This window comes from Bacillus rossius, chromosome 3 (assembly GCF_032445375.1).
Source record: "Bacillus rossius redtenbacheri isolate Brsri chromosome 3, Brsri_v3, whole genome shotgun sequence".
NCBI lineage: Eukaryota > Metazoa > Arthropoda > Insecta > Phasmatodea > Bacillidae > Bacillus > Bacillus rossius.
The window spans coordinates 70,666,794-70,683,443 of record NC_086332.1 but is presented as its reverse complement, the minus strand read 5'-3'; the positions used below and the strand labels follow the sequence as shown (position 1 = coordinate 70,683,443).

The window sequence follows — 16,650 nt, the reverse complement described above, 5'->3', positions numbered from 1 at the left end:
TTGCCATTACAGAGTTTTGATTGGTGGTTGATTTCTTCGTAAATAGTTGAATTACTAAATTGTTAAATGGATTACCTATACTGTTACTGTTTCATTTAATTTTAAATAATAAGGCAACATACTACTATCACACCAACGGGAAAAACATGATTCAAGATTCAAAGGCTGCTTGAGGAAGGGGAAAGGTAACATTTCACAAAGAGAGGGGAAGGAACATGGGAGAAGGGGCCCTTTGGAGAAGGAAAATTTGCTACAGCAGTACCTGTGTGTTTTTGTAAAGGGTAAGGTAAATGATGGCGTGAAAAAAACAAAGAAAGTGAAAAGGAAGGACTTCAAACACGGATGGAAGAGGTACATAAGGAAGCTAGGAGACTGAATAGAAAGAAGACAGCTGGCCAGAAGGGATGGGAGGGGGGCAAGGAGGTATGCAGGTAGGTGACGTCCAATCAATTGTTGGAGAAGGGAAAGTTGCCGAAGCAGTGGCGGAAAAGGGGGAAGGGACAAACCTGGAAAACTAGAGGCCAGTCAGCCTGACATGTAGTGTAGGAAAGGTACCTGGTCGGAGAAAAGGATGATTCAGGGTAGACGGCTTGACCAAGCTTCTCTCCGGCTTCTCGAACCTGTGCTGTTTTTTGTGCAGCGTAGTTCCTGAGTGGGTTGCAATAATTTTAAGTGGGTCAACTTCGCCTTCACTTTCGTCATCGCTGTCGAGGGCTGGAGTGTCTTTGGTGCTTTCCTCAAGTTTGTCTCCTGCTTTAGGAGAGGGTTCTCAAGTGAAACACAGATGGCGGAGCTACTGGAAGACCTGATAGAAGCAGTGTATGAGAGGAAACAGGTAGATGCAATATTCACAGATTTCAAGAAGGCATTTGATCAGGTGTTGCAAAGGAGGCTGATGAAACAGGTGGAGTTTGTGGTAAAGGACAAAAAGTGTGGTAAATTGGATAGGAGACCGAGTGCAGGTGGGTAAGGAAAGAAGAGGGGAAAAGGTAATTGTTCCATTATCACACATCCAATTTTATCCGTTGAACCTGATGGCATGATTCTGTATAAATTGATCCTGTGGTAGGTACATGATGCTTTGATGCTTGCTGTTTTAATTTTGTATATCTAAAGATCCTGGCCATGCTAAAAATTTTATATCACAATACAGGTGGAAATTTTTTCATTCATTTTTAACTAATGATCATAAATCAATGTTATAGCACGAGTTTTTGTTATGTCCAGGATCTTTCGACATACTAAATTAAAAATGGCAAATATCATGTAACACGTGATCTTGCCATCAGGATTAAGGGATAAACTCAGATTTGTGATATGGAACTTTTATCAGGGAAAATGACTTCAGGAAATGACATAGAAGGTAGAATGGAAGGAAAGATGTGAATATTTGCTGACCACTATGTGTGCATGAAGAATGGGGGAAGTGCAACATCTACAGGGGGATTTGGGTGGACTAGAACGCTGGACAATGAAAAACAGGATGTCGTTAAGATGAAATATAAATAAGACTAAAGATATTAGGTTCATAAAGAAGGGGAAGGTATCAAAGAATGTTTATTTATTGCTGGAAGGGGCAGGAGAAATAGGAGGCAGGGGAGTACAAGTATCTGGTGGTAACCTTGCACAATAACCTGGGATGGGCAAAACACGTGCAGCAGATGCTAAGAAAGGGAAGTAAGGGGCTGGGGTTACTTGACAGGAACCTGTAGGGTACCGAATGAAGGGTAAGGACAAAGGCATACTCTATGTTAGGTAGTCCAATGATGAGTATGAAACTATGGTAGTGACAGAGGTAAGAAGGAGCTGGAAAAAGTGCAGTGCAGAGCTGCAACATGGGTCATGGGTATGTGAAAGAGAAAGGAGTGCAAGAGAGTAAGATGCGTAGGCAATCTGAGAGGGTCAAGTCTTGTTTACGATACCAGGTTTCTGATTGGTTGAGAACGGAGGGGAAATAAATGACATCATATTAGTAGGGCATAGAGGTAGGAAAACTAGTTTGGAAGTAATAAAAAATTGGTAGAACTGGAGGGAAATGTTTTGATTGTAGTGCATAGGTAACAGAAGTTACTGAGTTGGTATAACTGGAAGTTATTGTTTTGTTGTTAGCGAGATTGTTTGTGATGTTAGTGGTGGTTTAAATTTGTGTGATCGTGAGGTGACTAAAAAATCATTGATTGATGGAAGATTTCAAAATATATATTAAAAATCAGAAACAAGCGCAAGTAAATTGTTAATAAACAATGTTGGAATTGGTTTGAAGAGAAAAAAGAGGTAAATTCGATGATATGTACAATCTTAGTATGTTTGAAAAAGACTGTGTTGATCTCAGGAATAGGTGATATGTGAATGTTAATATGCTGGGCTAGTACTTGTTCAGGTAAAGAAAACAAAATGAATGTTTTGTTTGGTTTGGTTTGATAAGCTACACTGTAAATACTTAAATATATGGACTGAACGGAACAGTGTAACATGTGATAGAAGTCAGTTATGCTATTCTTATGTTACATTTTAACGAGATAAGCGGGGAAAATGTGGTTCGTGGCGAAAGAACGGTTGGTGCAATATTTTACGTGTATTTCATTGTATATACTATGGGTTTAGGGTGTCGTAATGAAGAAAGAAAAGCTACCCGGTGTAGTTTGGATTTAGATTCTGGCATTTCATTATGTGAAATAGAGAAATTTTAAGATAAATATGTCTCTGTATCGAGAAGTAGACTACAGTCCCAACCATATATATAGTCAATTTTGTGAAAGTGAGACTTTGGAAAGTTTATTTTCTCAGTATCGTGAAGAAGACAACAGTACAATCCGGTCTAGCCTGTTTTGTGAAAGTGAGATGTTTGGAAAGAATATTTTCTCAGTATTGTGTAGTAAACTAAAGTCCCACCTGGTCTAGTCTATTTTGCGATACCGGTAATTTATTCCTCAAAATTTATAACTTTTCCGCAACTTTTATTTTTCAAAATCGTGAACTATTGTAATAAATAAAGCACTGTGTTATATTTCACGATACTGCCTTAAGTTTTAACGTCTACAACATCATTTTGTTGATAATAAAATATTGGTACTATTCCAAAATAGACTAAGTATAACGGAAGGGATTATAGTCTAGTTTATGAGACCGAGGAAAAAAAGTATTTAAACAATAAAATACGTGAAAAATAGTGTTTTTATTGTTCCCCGCCCAAAACCTCCATATTCCCGCGCTTCTCCCGTAAGAACGTGGGGATGGTAATGACGTAAGCGATGCCATCTTGGAGACATCATCAATATTGTTATGGAATCGTAAACACTACTCATCCCATCTGAAATTTCAGGGGAACTGGAAGAGGAAACTTTTCAGAGGAAAAGGGTAGAAAAGTTGGTAAAACTGTTCAATGTGATAAAGGGAGAGGATGGAGGGCTGAGGACAGCTGGGAACTAGTGCACAGAGGTGGGAACACCTAGGAAGGAGAGATCACAAGTTGAATCTCTAGAGAGAGAGAAGAGACAAACAAAAAAAGAATGCATTCCTGGCATGATCAGGGAGGGAGTTGCGTGGGCTTGGGGGCAAAATATTGGAAGTGAGTGATGCAAGGGACCTAAGAGTAAAGCTAAATGAAAAGGGGGGGGGGGGGGGAGAATGAAGTAGGGTCAAGTGGGGTAATAGTGAGACAAATCTTAAATCATTTGCTCTAATTTTTCACTCATTGATTTTATTTTGCTAGAAAAAATAGTAGTACAACATACTGTACAATAGCTTTGATGTGTTAGTGTTATTTTTAAAGTGCACTTAATGTATAATGAATAAAAAATTTAAATAAGAGTCTCATAATTACCCGACCTGTGGGGCAATGATGAGACAGCCATGGGGTAACTTTGAGACAGTGGTATCTCTTTGTTGTTTGTAACAGGATAAGAATGGGTGGGTAATCATGAGACAGGGCAAATATTATTTTATATGTACAAATTTTACAAGTAAAATTCTCAGCAAGAACAAAAATTTTATGACTCTAAACACACTACGACTACACAAACACAATCAATAAAAAAAATTTATGAGACAAAATAAGTAGAAAAATAATTTTTTGGTCTCTAAACTGGATGAAAAAATTGGAATAGTCATCTACATAAAAACAAATCAATAAATTTGGCACCAAACATAAATAAACATGTCAATACATGGAAAAGTTTGAAAATGTGTGTTTTAGTCATTCACCAAATTAATGTTTGTGGAACTGTCAAAAGAAATGTATTTCTCATTCACCACCAATGCATCATGTTATTTCATTTTAGAATTCTATCAATGCATTAGACTGTACTAATGTTACTAGTACATCATAATTAAGACCTAATTTTTATTTGTTAATAGATAAAACAAGCACAAAACATTTTTTTGTTACTAAATTAGATAAAAATTGTGATACAATTCTGTATTAAAATTAAGGAATAAATTTGTCACAGCCTACGCCTCGTATATATCAACAGGTTTGAAGAATGTGTATTTCAGTCTGTCACAAACTTGATGAATTCTTGGTACTGGTACTTTACCTACGATATCATTCAAATTCACTACTGATACATCATTTTCTTTCAATTTAAAATAGTCCTTCTGTCATTCAACACTGCCATCACTTCTACATCTTCACCGTCCAAAACATTTTGAACGACACACACATACCGATAGTTCACAGTTTGTCTTTTCCCACCCTTGAATATTACCAAAACATAATCACCTGAGCTATACGATTGTAGTTTCCACGTGAATGAAATTGTCTTCTACTTCTCCTGTAATATCTATGTCATCTAGACTATCACCACTCTCTATCCATTCCTCCTCTTCTTCTTCTTCTTCTTCTGTGTCTGAAGTTTTGCTTTTCTTTTTGGTAACATTGTTTGGTAAATATGTAGTGTACGGATTAGCGCCAAAAAAAATTGTACAAATCTGAAATAACTTTCATTATATGCTGTTTTACGTCCTCTTTTCATAACCGCCTGCGGAGATAAGAAATTCCAATTACTTTTGGATATATCGAATTTTTAAATTTTAATTATTGTAAAAAATTTTTATAAAAATCTGAAATAACTTTTATTATATGCTCTTTTACATCCTCTTTTCATTACAGCCTGCGGAGATAAGAAATTCCAATTACTTTTGGAGATATCAAATTTTTAAATTTTAATCACTATACCTGCACATTCACGGCATTCACCATTGTTTTTTGTTTACAAGTATCAATTGTTTTTTTGTTTTTTTTTTTTGAAAATGTTGTCACGTGATAGTTTGTGATAGGCCAATATTCAAATGAACCAATAGGCCGCCTCCAACTTAGGTGAGTTTTTAAAGTTTCAAATTTTTATACTTTAAAAAAATACGTTCGTTCCTACTGTTAATCCTTTGTTCCAGTTTGTTAGGTTAGGTCAGCTACATTATAAATACTTTAAAACTAAACAACCATTAAAATTAATTTTATTATTTTTAATGTCCATTCAGTTTCAAAGTATTTATAATGTGGCTGACCTGACCTAATCTACCTTCGTCCCGTTTTGTTAGTTCATGTCAGTTACATTATAAATACTTAAAACTATACAACAAGTAAAATAAATTGATATTATTTTTAATTTCAGTTTAATTTGAAGTATTTATAATGTAACTAACCTTACCTAATGGAACATTTCTGTTATTTGGGCATTCACGCGCACACGGCAAAATATAAAATTGCGACGGTCGAATGATTACATAGGTCTTGTATTGCAAAATAAGAACGGCGATATCTCTAAAAGTAATTGGAATTTCTTATCTCCACAGGCGGTTATGAAAAGAGGACGTAAAAGAGCATATCATGAAAGTTATTTCAGATTTGTACGATTTTTTTTGGTGCTAATCCGTACACTACATATTTACCCATTGTTTAAAACTTTATCTTATTTTAAATGTTGTGTATGGTTTTACAATTATATAGAAATAGACCAAAAAATTCTTAACTTACCACCACATTCTATTTGAAGTAACTTAAAGTACTTATCCTTAAGCAAACTAACCTCAAATTATAACTACAAAAATTATGATTTTGCTGGTCCAAGATGACAACTGAATGTCTCAAAATTACCCCAGTCGCTGTCTCAAACTTTCCCTACCTTGTGTCTCATATTTACCCCATAACTTTCACCACGAAAAACTAATATCTCAATTGGTGTAAAGCTTCCTGTTTTGTATAGTTTAATCTTAAAAGTCTAGAATTTTTAGTGCCACAATTACCATTGCTCTGACTATTATAGTTTTAAAAATTTCCAAAAAGTTGTGAAGAAAGGAAAAAAAGTTTTCAGAGGGGAAAATTGTATGTGTTTGGCAACCAAATTTTTACTACAATACCTACTATTAGATTTTATTCATTGCAGGTAACTGATATTGCCAGTCGGCATACAAACGCACATTTATAAATTATCAAATCAAATCTTTTGGATACTTAACATTAAAATTGTACACTGTCTCATAATTACCCCTTTTATTTGCTGTATCATAATTACCACACAGCGCCCTATATGGGAGGATGAACTCCTTGCTACCGAGTGGAAGTCAAATTGTAAGTGGAAACTTAAAATTGTGAAAACATTTCAAGTCAAGAAAACTCATGTGATTCGCTTACATCTAGTGAGCAAACTGGTGCTGGTCAGCCAGTGTATTTGACACACACTGAACTAGTTGCAACATACTGAAACAAGCACAAGTGAAAATTATCTAGGTACTAGAAGGGCACATCTGAAAACACCAAATGAAAATAAAAAATTGTACTTGATGACATATTTTCTAATGTCTGTAAAACTGCATTGCAATATTACAAGTATTTTACCAATACCAATAATTTCATATCAAATATAGGCTAAACTACTATTATTTGTGTGAATGGTCAGTAATGATAGGTTAGCTACACATTACTATACTGTAAAAAGTGTGAATGGTAAGTGAGGAATTACCAATCCTACATGTAGCTAACCTAAAACTCTCTCACCATTTTACAGTAGATAGCCTACCATATTAATGTAGCTAACCCAACCTAATCAACATTCAAGCAATAAATTACCAGAAAGTTATCAACATAAACAATTGTCTTTCACATAGGTGTTACAATTAAATCAGGAACAAAAAAATAATAAATTCTGGCCATTTTCTGTATATTTTTTTTAAGAAAATCTTTCATTCATAATTACCAAATTGAAAAATTTAAAGAAGCTTTAGTGGGGCATTTAATAGATCAACAGCACCAGAAATAAATATAAAAACGAAATAAATAGCACCCAAAATGATTCTGAATTTTACAGTAATAGTTCTGTATCATGTATCCAAGTTTATCCCTTGATCCTGATGGCATGATCCTGTAAATATTGATCCTGATTTTACTTTATTTTGTGTAATTACAATAGGTGAGACAGCAAAACATAAGCTAACTTCAAACACACTTAGCCCCTGTGTATATTAATTATACAAAAATTGCCCCTCATCCAAACCAATTGATTGGACAAATACGCTAGGTGGGGTGTATCCAAGTACATTACAGAAACTTAGCTTCCTGGACTCGTACACATTAAATGCCCCGGACGGCAACATGACGGATTGGCTGCAAAGTTAGTTAGCCTACCACTGGCAAGATGTATGCCTAGTCCAGGCCATTCTTCAGGGCACGATAACATTGAAACAATAACATACACCAACACTTTAACATTACCTTAATAAATGTAGAACAAACACTTAAAAGCAATAGCAAAAATTGTGACCTACTTGACAAGCAATTTCCTATTGAAAAATGAAGTGTGAAGAGTAGAGAATAGAATTACACCTGCAATTAGGCTTTCACCCAGTTGCAAGACCTTCCCCTGCTTCACTCCCATTCCCTTAAGCTTTCTCCCAATTAACAAAATTAGTAAATATACCCAAAAATTGTTTGGCTAGTCAATGAAAATATCACTTACACACATTCATGAAAAATCTACCTACAATTACTATCACCTAGTTATTTTTAACTGCACCATACTTCAATAAGTACTAACCTTTAAGAAGTGGAAGAGGTTGCAACTCCAAGTCAGCTGCGTTCCTGTATCGCGATGATCCCTGAGATTTTTTGGTCTTTTTCTTCAACGAACGTTTCGCAAACGGGTCTATTCTATCGACAAATGTGCCCGCTGACATGGTGAACTGTAACTTTTTTTTTACAGGCCACGCTCACCTTTCATTAACTCCGTCACTCCCGTGTAGTGTAGGTCCGCATGCCAGAACGTTATTTAAACACTTTCACCATAATATTTTACGTCCCGATTTAAACAAGTTTAATCCGAAGACCGCATGCATTCACCATTAAAAAATTTACTTCCCGCACAGTCTACTTACAATGAAATTGAAACACTTCAAGAAACACGGTTGCTTAGATTTCACTCAAAAACTCACATAATCACTACCCGCATCGTATAATAAATTTCAAGCCAACGACCATATACCAAGCTACTGTCTTGAACATCACAACACGCCCCGTTCCTGAGGAACCAGGTAAGGCTTTTCGCCTGCCGGTTTCAAGATAGTACTAAACGTTCAAAACCCTCTTTTACATACTTTTAACTCTTTCAACATAATATTTCCAAGATGCGAATCAATCGACAACACTGCTCTTCTTATGATCAATAGGCTTGAAGTTTAATAACGTATTTCTGCACTCAGATGACTGCCGAGATAGATAAATGAAAGCTGTATGAACTACTCTCCACCGCCATCTGCTCGATTTCCACTCCCTTCTTCATTTTCACGTTCACGAACTACATGCATGAAACACTTCATTCAGAATTCACACTCTACAAAAGAGTAATACGAATACACTACAATTAGCACAGAATATTTTCAAAACAGTAAAAAATATTCAATTTATCGTCATGTCCAAATATCTACAAATAAAAGTTTAATGAGCATTGACCCACAGAGATCCCTGCTCTGAAAATAGTAATCGCAGATATTGTGTAATTTTGAAGATGAATCGAAACTGAGCATGCAGTTCCAAATGTTTCTCAACAGATAGCGCACAATTCGTAAAATTTTATTGACATCTGTATCAGTAGCAATGGTCACTGACATAATAATAATTTACTATTTTTAAAACGCTACAAGCCTGGAAAACACGATTATTTTTAGCACGCATGACAGAAATAAAAGTTTAACTTACATTTTTTTTCACAACACCCTCAAGCATTTCGATTTATATTTAAATAAACTAGTTCTATTTAAATTCCATAATTATATAATTTATCAATCAATTAAAATTTTATTTATTAGCCTAGTATTTGGTGAAAATGATTGCTTGCGTTAAAAAAATTACAAACAACACTTACCTGAAACAAACGGGTTAATAGAAGAATTTCGAAAAATGGATAATCATTTTTACATCTCTTACGGGTTTAAAATTAAATCACTCATTACTACTTAATTAAACAAAACTGCACTTGAAAACTATAACCCTGACGATACATTGTGTTTTAAGTGAACTAAATCATCTCTGGCACACAAGCCCCCTAAAAACAAAATTGACATGAGAATGCTCTGCAAAATTACTATGGTGCTATATTACCCACACAATTTACTTTAAACTAATGAATTAATATTTTATTTCAGTACTGTCAGCTCCGTGCGTTTCTCGAGCTACGTATCTGCTTTGTGGTGTGACAGGATAGTTTATCAAGCATACAACTCAAAGCAATATGCATCCACAGCATAAAGCAAAACATACAAGTAAATTACCCATGATCCCATGATTGAAAGAGAGGCCGCGACGCACATAAATACGCTGCTTGTATTAACTAGCTTTAGTTTTAAGCTGAACCCGTACTCATAGGGTTAATAAGTGAGCAGTTCGATAATTATTAATACCAGGCAAAGTGCCCATGGACCTTACTCTGTACGCTGGGGAATTCCAGTGTAAACACCTCTTAGGGAAGACAAACACTGTAGCACAAATGAGTTATATATTCTTGGCCAAATAAAAAATGTTATTTTGTTAATTTTATCAAATAATTTGTATGCTTTCAGGGGTTTATAATTTAAAACTATTATCATTGATTTTGTGTGGTCCTTCCAACTTGAATTTTTTGCAGGTGGCTTGGCCGCCACTTTCAGCAGTGGATGGCCATACACCATTGAGTCCCTTATCCCATGTGAGTTAGCCACGCTTCACATTTTTGCCGCCTGCCAACTCGAACAGTCTCAAAAGCTTCTTACAGAAGCTTTACCTTCAGACACATCTCCATGCCTTTCATTGGCGCTATTTGGCAGGACCAGCAAGATACCGACATTGAGTTTCGACACACCTCTGTGCCAAGCCTACTACTTACATTGCCCCAGGCAAGATTTTTCACCCCCACCTACACATTTTTTTTTCTTCTTTCTGTAATTTTTGTACCAAGAATTAACCCCCCCCCCCCCCTAAAATGAAGTGTCCCATGGAGTGGGTCCTCTCCTGGCTTTCTGCAGCATCAAGACACCTGGAGCCGAATATAAGTACTAAAGTTACCCCATTTTCTCCTTGAGGTACCTTCGGTAGACCGCATTGAGCTACACTATTGATATACTCTCTCTCCCCCCCCCCCCTTCTCCGTCCCTCTCTCTCACTCTCTCTCTGCCAATGTTGATACCATTTGACCCCACCTCTATGCTTGCTTTCGTGCCCTGTACATAATTTTGCGGCTAATTCGGCAACTAATGTCAGTCCCCAAGCAAACTATGTCATGATAAAAAGGGAGTTAATTTCCTTATAATTTATTTCGTATCAACATTACTTTAGTGTAAAATTATGTTGCTTTGTTTTCAATTTCGCTTTTTCGTCTACTATCGTGTGCTTTCTCGGCCCACCTGAAATGTAACTTGAGAAGTTTCCCACAGCAGAAAGTGTAACTCATCACTCGAAACTAAACCCTAAATATCTAGTTGTTTTAAAACGATTTTGCTTATCCTGTTTATTATTTATTTTATTTATTTATTAGTTTTTTTAATTATTATTTTTTAGCACAGCACAGTTTGTATTTTGGCAGTAGGGCTCCAGTAAGGTAGGTGGCAGCTTCATTTAGCTTCAACATTCTTAATGCACGTTTTGTAACTGGAATATCAGGTATCCAACTTAGATGTAACGAATGCTCGAATGAGTGAACGAGTTACGAGGTGCCTGATCCCTTTCCCGGATGTCATATTTAAAATTTAAAAAATCTACTATTCTTTTGAACGAATTATCACAGGAAACTGATTCAAATGCATTTATTCGGTCAAATTAACTGTTCTGCCCATTACTAGTACGAAGTGGTAGGAGTTCTGTTAGTAAATAAAGTGCATCAATGTACATATTACATTATTTTACATAAGATAAAAGATGAATATTGAACATTGACTTATGCATAAATAAATCACCTTGTTTTCCCACAATTTCCTGAAAATGATTGGAACATTGTTCTTTGGAATATTGCAGTCATATATGAAAGGCTCTGTCAAAACATCAAATATTTGTCTCCAAATATATTTGACACTCTAATTTGACGACGTACGGCCGAAGGCCACCCTAAAGCCCGACCTGCAACCGCCAGTATCCGACCCCGCTAACGGAACGCGTCCCTAGCCATGGCCCACCCGAGTCAGGCGAGCGCTGCGGAACATTTGTATAATCAACGCCCTTAACTTAGGGCGCGGTTACACGGGAGTCTGAACTACTTCAGGTGAACATGTTCAGCTGTTGAGTGCGGTTACACACAGTCTGAACATGTTTCGTTCGAGGCCATTTCTCATTTAACTTAAACAGGTTGGCAAAGTAGTTCAGATCGACATATCTTCTACATTAGCCTCTGATTGGCTGGTTAGAATATAAACAGTCTTTTGCAGAAATTCTAGATGGAAAGTGTTTCTGGCACAAGTTCGAGTAATATTTTACCGAATGCAACAAAAAAACCAACAGATAATTAAACATATTTTTTAATTTATCCTGACCTTAATTTTCTTAAAACTGAGATAGGTACTCTCGCTCAGAAAATAATAAAAAAATAAGTTTAAAAATTTTACTGTGCATGTTTGAATTCCCGATTTGTAAAAAAATATTGAGCAATATGTAAACACATTTCATTTCTGCTGATAATGCTGTATAAACAAGTGAGAAAATCCCGCTTTTTCTGGATGCAATTAAAAAATAGAGATCAACAACACAGTCATTCGTTGACAGTAGACAATCGGTTTTAGAGCTAAACACACTTTTCAGCAACTACCGTGTAACCGCACACTTTCGCGTTTGTAAACGTGTTTACTTAAACATGTTCACCTGAAGTAGTTCAGGGTCCCGTGTAACCGCGCCCTTAATCGGCAAGACAAACCGAGTCACGTACACTGTAAATTCAATACACTTTAAAGAATACGCCACTTTAAATTAACAACACGGTGCAACACAAGTGCTACGTAGGAGTGCCCGGGTCACTCACGTGTGGTTTTTTAATAATACAGTTGTGAGTGCTCCCCTTGTGGCCTTCAGCCTGATTTCAATAGTGTAATATGTGACTTAATTAAAACCGCCCCAAATTATCATTTATCATTCGCCACTGGAGCAGTCTTCAAGCGACGAACAGTCTCTAGTGTGACTCTGTTTATTCAAACTTATTTCATATAAACCTGTTACATCTAATTTCTAAAACATATATATATATTGAGTTAATTATTAAGTTTTATTGTGGGAATTTAGAGCCACTTACATTTTTTATTAATATAATTTTTTTACGAATAACGGAACTTTAGAAATTCTGGAGCGACAGGATGCTCACCCCTCCCCTCATGCAGGGCCAGACGCCAGTACAGCGCGACTCGCGGACCGGGACGGACGCACGTCCCACGGGGAGACATCATCCTTTGTCTTCACTGAACTTCCATCTGGTAACTATAGTCAAACTTCGAAACCTTTTTTAATTACTTCCCGTGTGCGCTCGGTCCTTTTCCGGTTTAGGGCCTATCTCAGCCGCGTAAACATAACATGCCCCACACAACGCATTATGCGGGGCCGTGGAATATACGGCACGGGCCGACTCCCGCCATACCAGACTTTCAATTAACTGCCGAGTGCACAGGCGCTGGCTACATCTAATCGAAGACTTTACTTAATTTAATAGCGATCCGCGGTCCAATCAGGTGGGCCCGCGCGTCGCTGTTCACAAATCACGGGATTGGCCGACTCCAATCAAACTCTCTCCCTCAACCTCGACTGGCGTGAGGACGTAACTTTAGTGATGGCGCATCAGAGCGCCCAGTGTATAATGACAGTGTACTTTATGTAGGGAAATCGTGTGAATGTAATTGCAAGTGTAACTACTACGTAATTAAATGTCCACTCTGCACACTCCGTGCGCGATGTGTAAACGATAGTGCAAAACCGTGTACGTTATTTTCAAACCTCCCCAATCCAGTTAGGGATCAGCGTCCTATGCTGTGTAGGGCCAGAGGTACAGCAGGCATTAGGGACCCCTAACATCACGACCACCGCCGCCGTTCCAAGTGGGCCACGCAGGGGCCTTCGGACCTCACGACCCACCTCGTGGCTAACCACCACATTAGCCTGGCGCCCTGCTAGGAACCCCGCCGAGTCTCGAACACAAGAACCCGGGCGACGGCAAATTAGAGAAGTAGTATTGTACATAAAATGGCATCCAATTTTTTCCAACCAATAAGTTTGGACCTACGACCAATTAGGACAGTTAACCTCGAATATGTTTTGAATGATATCACACTATCAACATTTATTTTTGCTCTCAGCTATCTCAAACGTTTCAGTTTTAATATCATTTTCAAATTAAATAATGCTTCACAGTCCTGGATGGAATTTTGGAACTTGTTATGCTATTTGTGCATTTATAATTTTTTAATCATATATAAATTTAATTCACAATAATATTCATTACACCGTAAAAAAATGTGTTCAGTGATAATTGAAAGTTACAGAAAAATTATTTTATTTTTAAATATAAAATAATTTCTCATAGAAAATTCATATTAACATTATTTATCTTTCATAACCTTCTTAATGGCTGACGTGTTTTTAGCCAATTTAAAGATTCGTTGTTATGGAAACCGATGAGTTTTTTTTCTTTTTCACTAGGCATTATTTTGAGTGACTGATCGCTTTCACCACCCAACATATTTTATCATCTGTCCTATTGACGTCGCTCCCGCTGCCTGTTTAAGTTTTTAATTAAATATTAGCGTTGGAAAGGATCTCAGGGGTTTTAACGGGGGTTCGGCCTCGTCCTGCAGGCAGGAGCGCGTCGTGGTTCGGAACCTACCTGGGCTGTTCAGGCCACCCAGGACGCCTTGTAAATGATTGGTAAACAAGTTACAGGACACCGCACTTTATTCAGTATTGATACACTTCTCGGTCCCGGTACTGGCCGCGTCCGTTGTCGGACCGCTGTGACACGCGTATCTCTGAACGTAAACGACGCGCGCGACCAGGATAGGTTGCAAAGTAATATCGACAAGCTGAAACGGTGAGTACACGTCCCTATGAAGGATTTGGCGGATAGTCGCGGAACTTATGCTGCTACGACTTAGGCTGATACGGAAACACTAAGAGAAATCCCTATGTTCAGGATTGTTTGCAATCTAGCCTGCGACGAAATATTAATGTCTCTAAAATTACGTAGATACGCCAGCTGGAGACGTACACGTTAAAGTCTCTTGAAATTGAAAGTTATTCAGTTAAATCACACGTGACAAATAACACATTTAAGATATTGAAAATTAAAAGGCGAAAGTTAGTCAGTAGCATTCAACACTCGTTACAAAGAGCCTACGGTAATAACAATTAGCTGGCTGTGAAGCCGAAACTGTGTACCACTATACGCTGTCCTTAAACTGGACATGGAATTACGTAAAATATGAGAAAACTCCCTGCCGGGATAAAAATTAATAAGTTACGAGTCGCACGAAATATCGTGCGACTGGGGTGGGGTCGGCGCCGAGATAGTTAAAGGATTTTAAAAGACTTACACAATTGCTGATATGGAGATGAAGCGCGAAAGTTGATGGCCCGAAGTTCGCGGAGCGCCCGACACCTTCGAGCTCCCGACGGTAACTCAGTTCGAGACCGCCCTGCGGCCTCGCGCCTAAATGCGTGGAACGCGGGAAAACCGACCCAGCCAGTTTTGGACTTAAAGACAAGTTACACAATATATGCTTATAAGACAATTAGACATAATTTCCCTTACATGAATCCTCTTTTAAATTGGTATTAATTTAGTTGTTTTAATTTGACAGAATAATTATATAATTAATTAGGCGCATTGCCACACCCGGCCGGGCGCTGACGTCGCTTTGGTGTTCGTCGCGGCGCACTTTTACACACTCGGCGGGAATCACGCACGGGCGTGTTCGATGCACTTATGAGGTGTTGTTGTGGCATAACGGCCTGTGCGAACCAGAGGGAGCACCGGCGGTCGGCGTCACTATTTGCAAAATATTTTATGGAAACTCAAGTCATCTAACTTGTCAAACAAGCATGGCTGAGCTATAGTGTGACAAGAAGCAAAAGAACCTGCACAGAAACCAAAATCTCTAGATGATCCCATGAAGAGAATGTCGAGTAGGGGAGGCTAATAACACCGATCGCATTCGGCTGTCTGGCAGTCCTAATTACACAAACTGATCTACGCTATGATTCCTATGCCGGGATTTAAATCGCATAGTAAATCGGGCACGCCACTGCGGGACTAGATCAGGAGATAGTCTACAATGTTGCAACACATTTAAGTAAAAAAAAAAAACCTTGTTTAAATTGATGTACAATGACCCTGAAACAAGTCCTGTAACAGGTGTCTCAATATCAACATTTAATTAAATTATATAATGCGATAAAAAACAAAAGAGCCTTCTCCGACTTCCCTGAGCACATCAACAGCTTCGTTGGGGAATGAAGGGTGGCAAACCAAACTGTCATGCATGAGTAGTCCATTTTACATGATCAGCAACAGTGTAAGTCATGCATTTCATTTTATCATTTGAATACACTCTTGGCTACTTAATCATGTCCCAGAATTTAGAAACTGGTTTTCTAGATCGGACAGATTAAGTCAAAACAGTCTATGGCCCTCATGGCATAGTTTTTTAAATTGTAATTTTTGGTTTAATAATATAACGGTGTTTCAATTGAAAATGTAGGTATCGATTCGTTGTTTAAACCACAAATACTTGAAAATTTTATTACATATCTCAATCCAAATGCATGGTTGAAGAAACGTAGATGCACCAGGACTAATTTACGGCATAGATCAGTTAAGAATTATATTTGTGCCGAGATTATAATAACGTGATTTAGAATCCATTATAAATTAATGTAATTTGGCAAACAACCAAAAGTGAGAGTGAAAAAAAATGTATGAGAAAACCGCTTCACAAAATTTCCCCCCGCCACTCTCCCAAATCTATTAAGCCTTCTATTTTGACGCATTTGTTGTGAGCTAAAGGAGTTAGAACCATGTTACTTGAACGAATAGTGAATTTTGAATTCTCTATTTTGTTATAGTATATAGTAGTTGAAATTCTTTCAAAATTCTGTTTCCGCCTAAGATGTACAACAAGTTCTGTCCCTGCCCGAACACGCCTGAATATCACGTTCGGCAACCT

General features: G+C 37.4%; 1 protein-coding gene across 1 annotated transcript in view; it reads right to left on the bottom strand.

Annotated features, from left to right (window-relative positions):
* Positions 1-9,036, bottom strand: part of LOC134530874 (serine/threonine-protein phosphatase 2A 56 kDa regulatory subunit epsilon isoform) — a 198,193-nt gene extending 189,157 nt beyond the window's left edge. The window contains exon 1 of the mRNA XM_063366140.1: positions 8,031-9,036. Coding sequence (XP_063222210.1) covers positions 8,031-8,169 — 139 coding nt within the window. The 5' untranslated portion in view covers positions 8,170-9,036. The remainder of the gene's footprint in view (positions 1-8,030) is intronic.
* Positions 9,037-16,650: the final 7,614 nt, after the last annotated feature.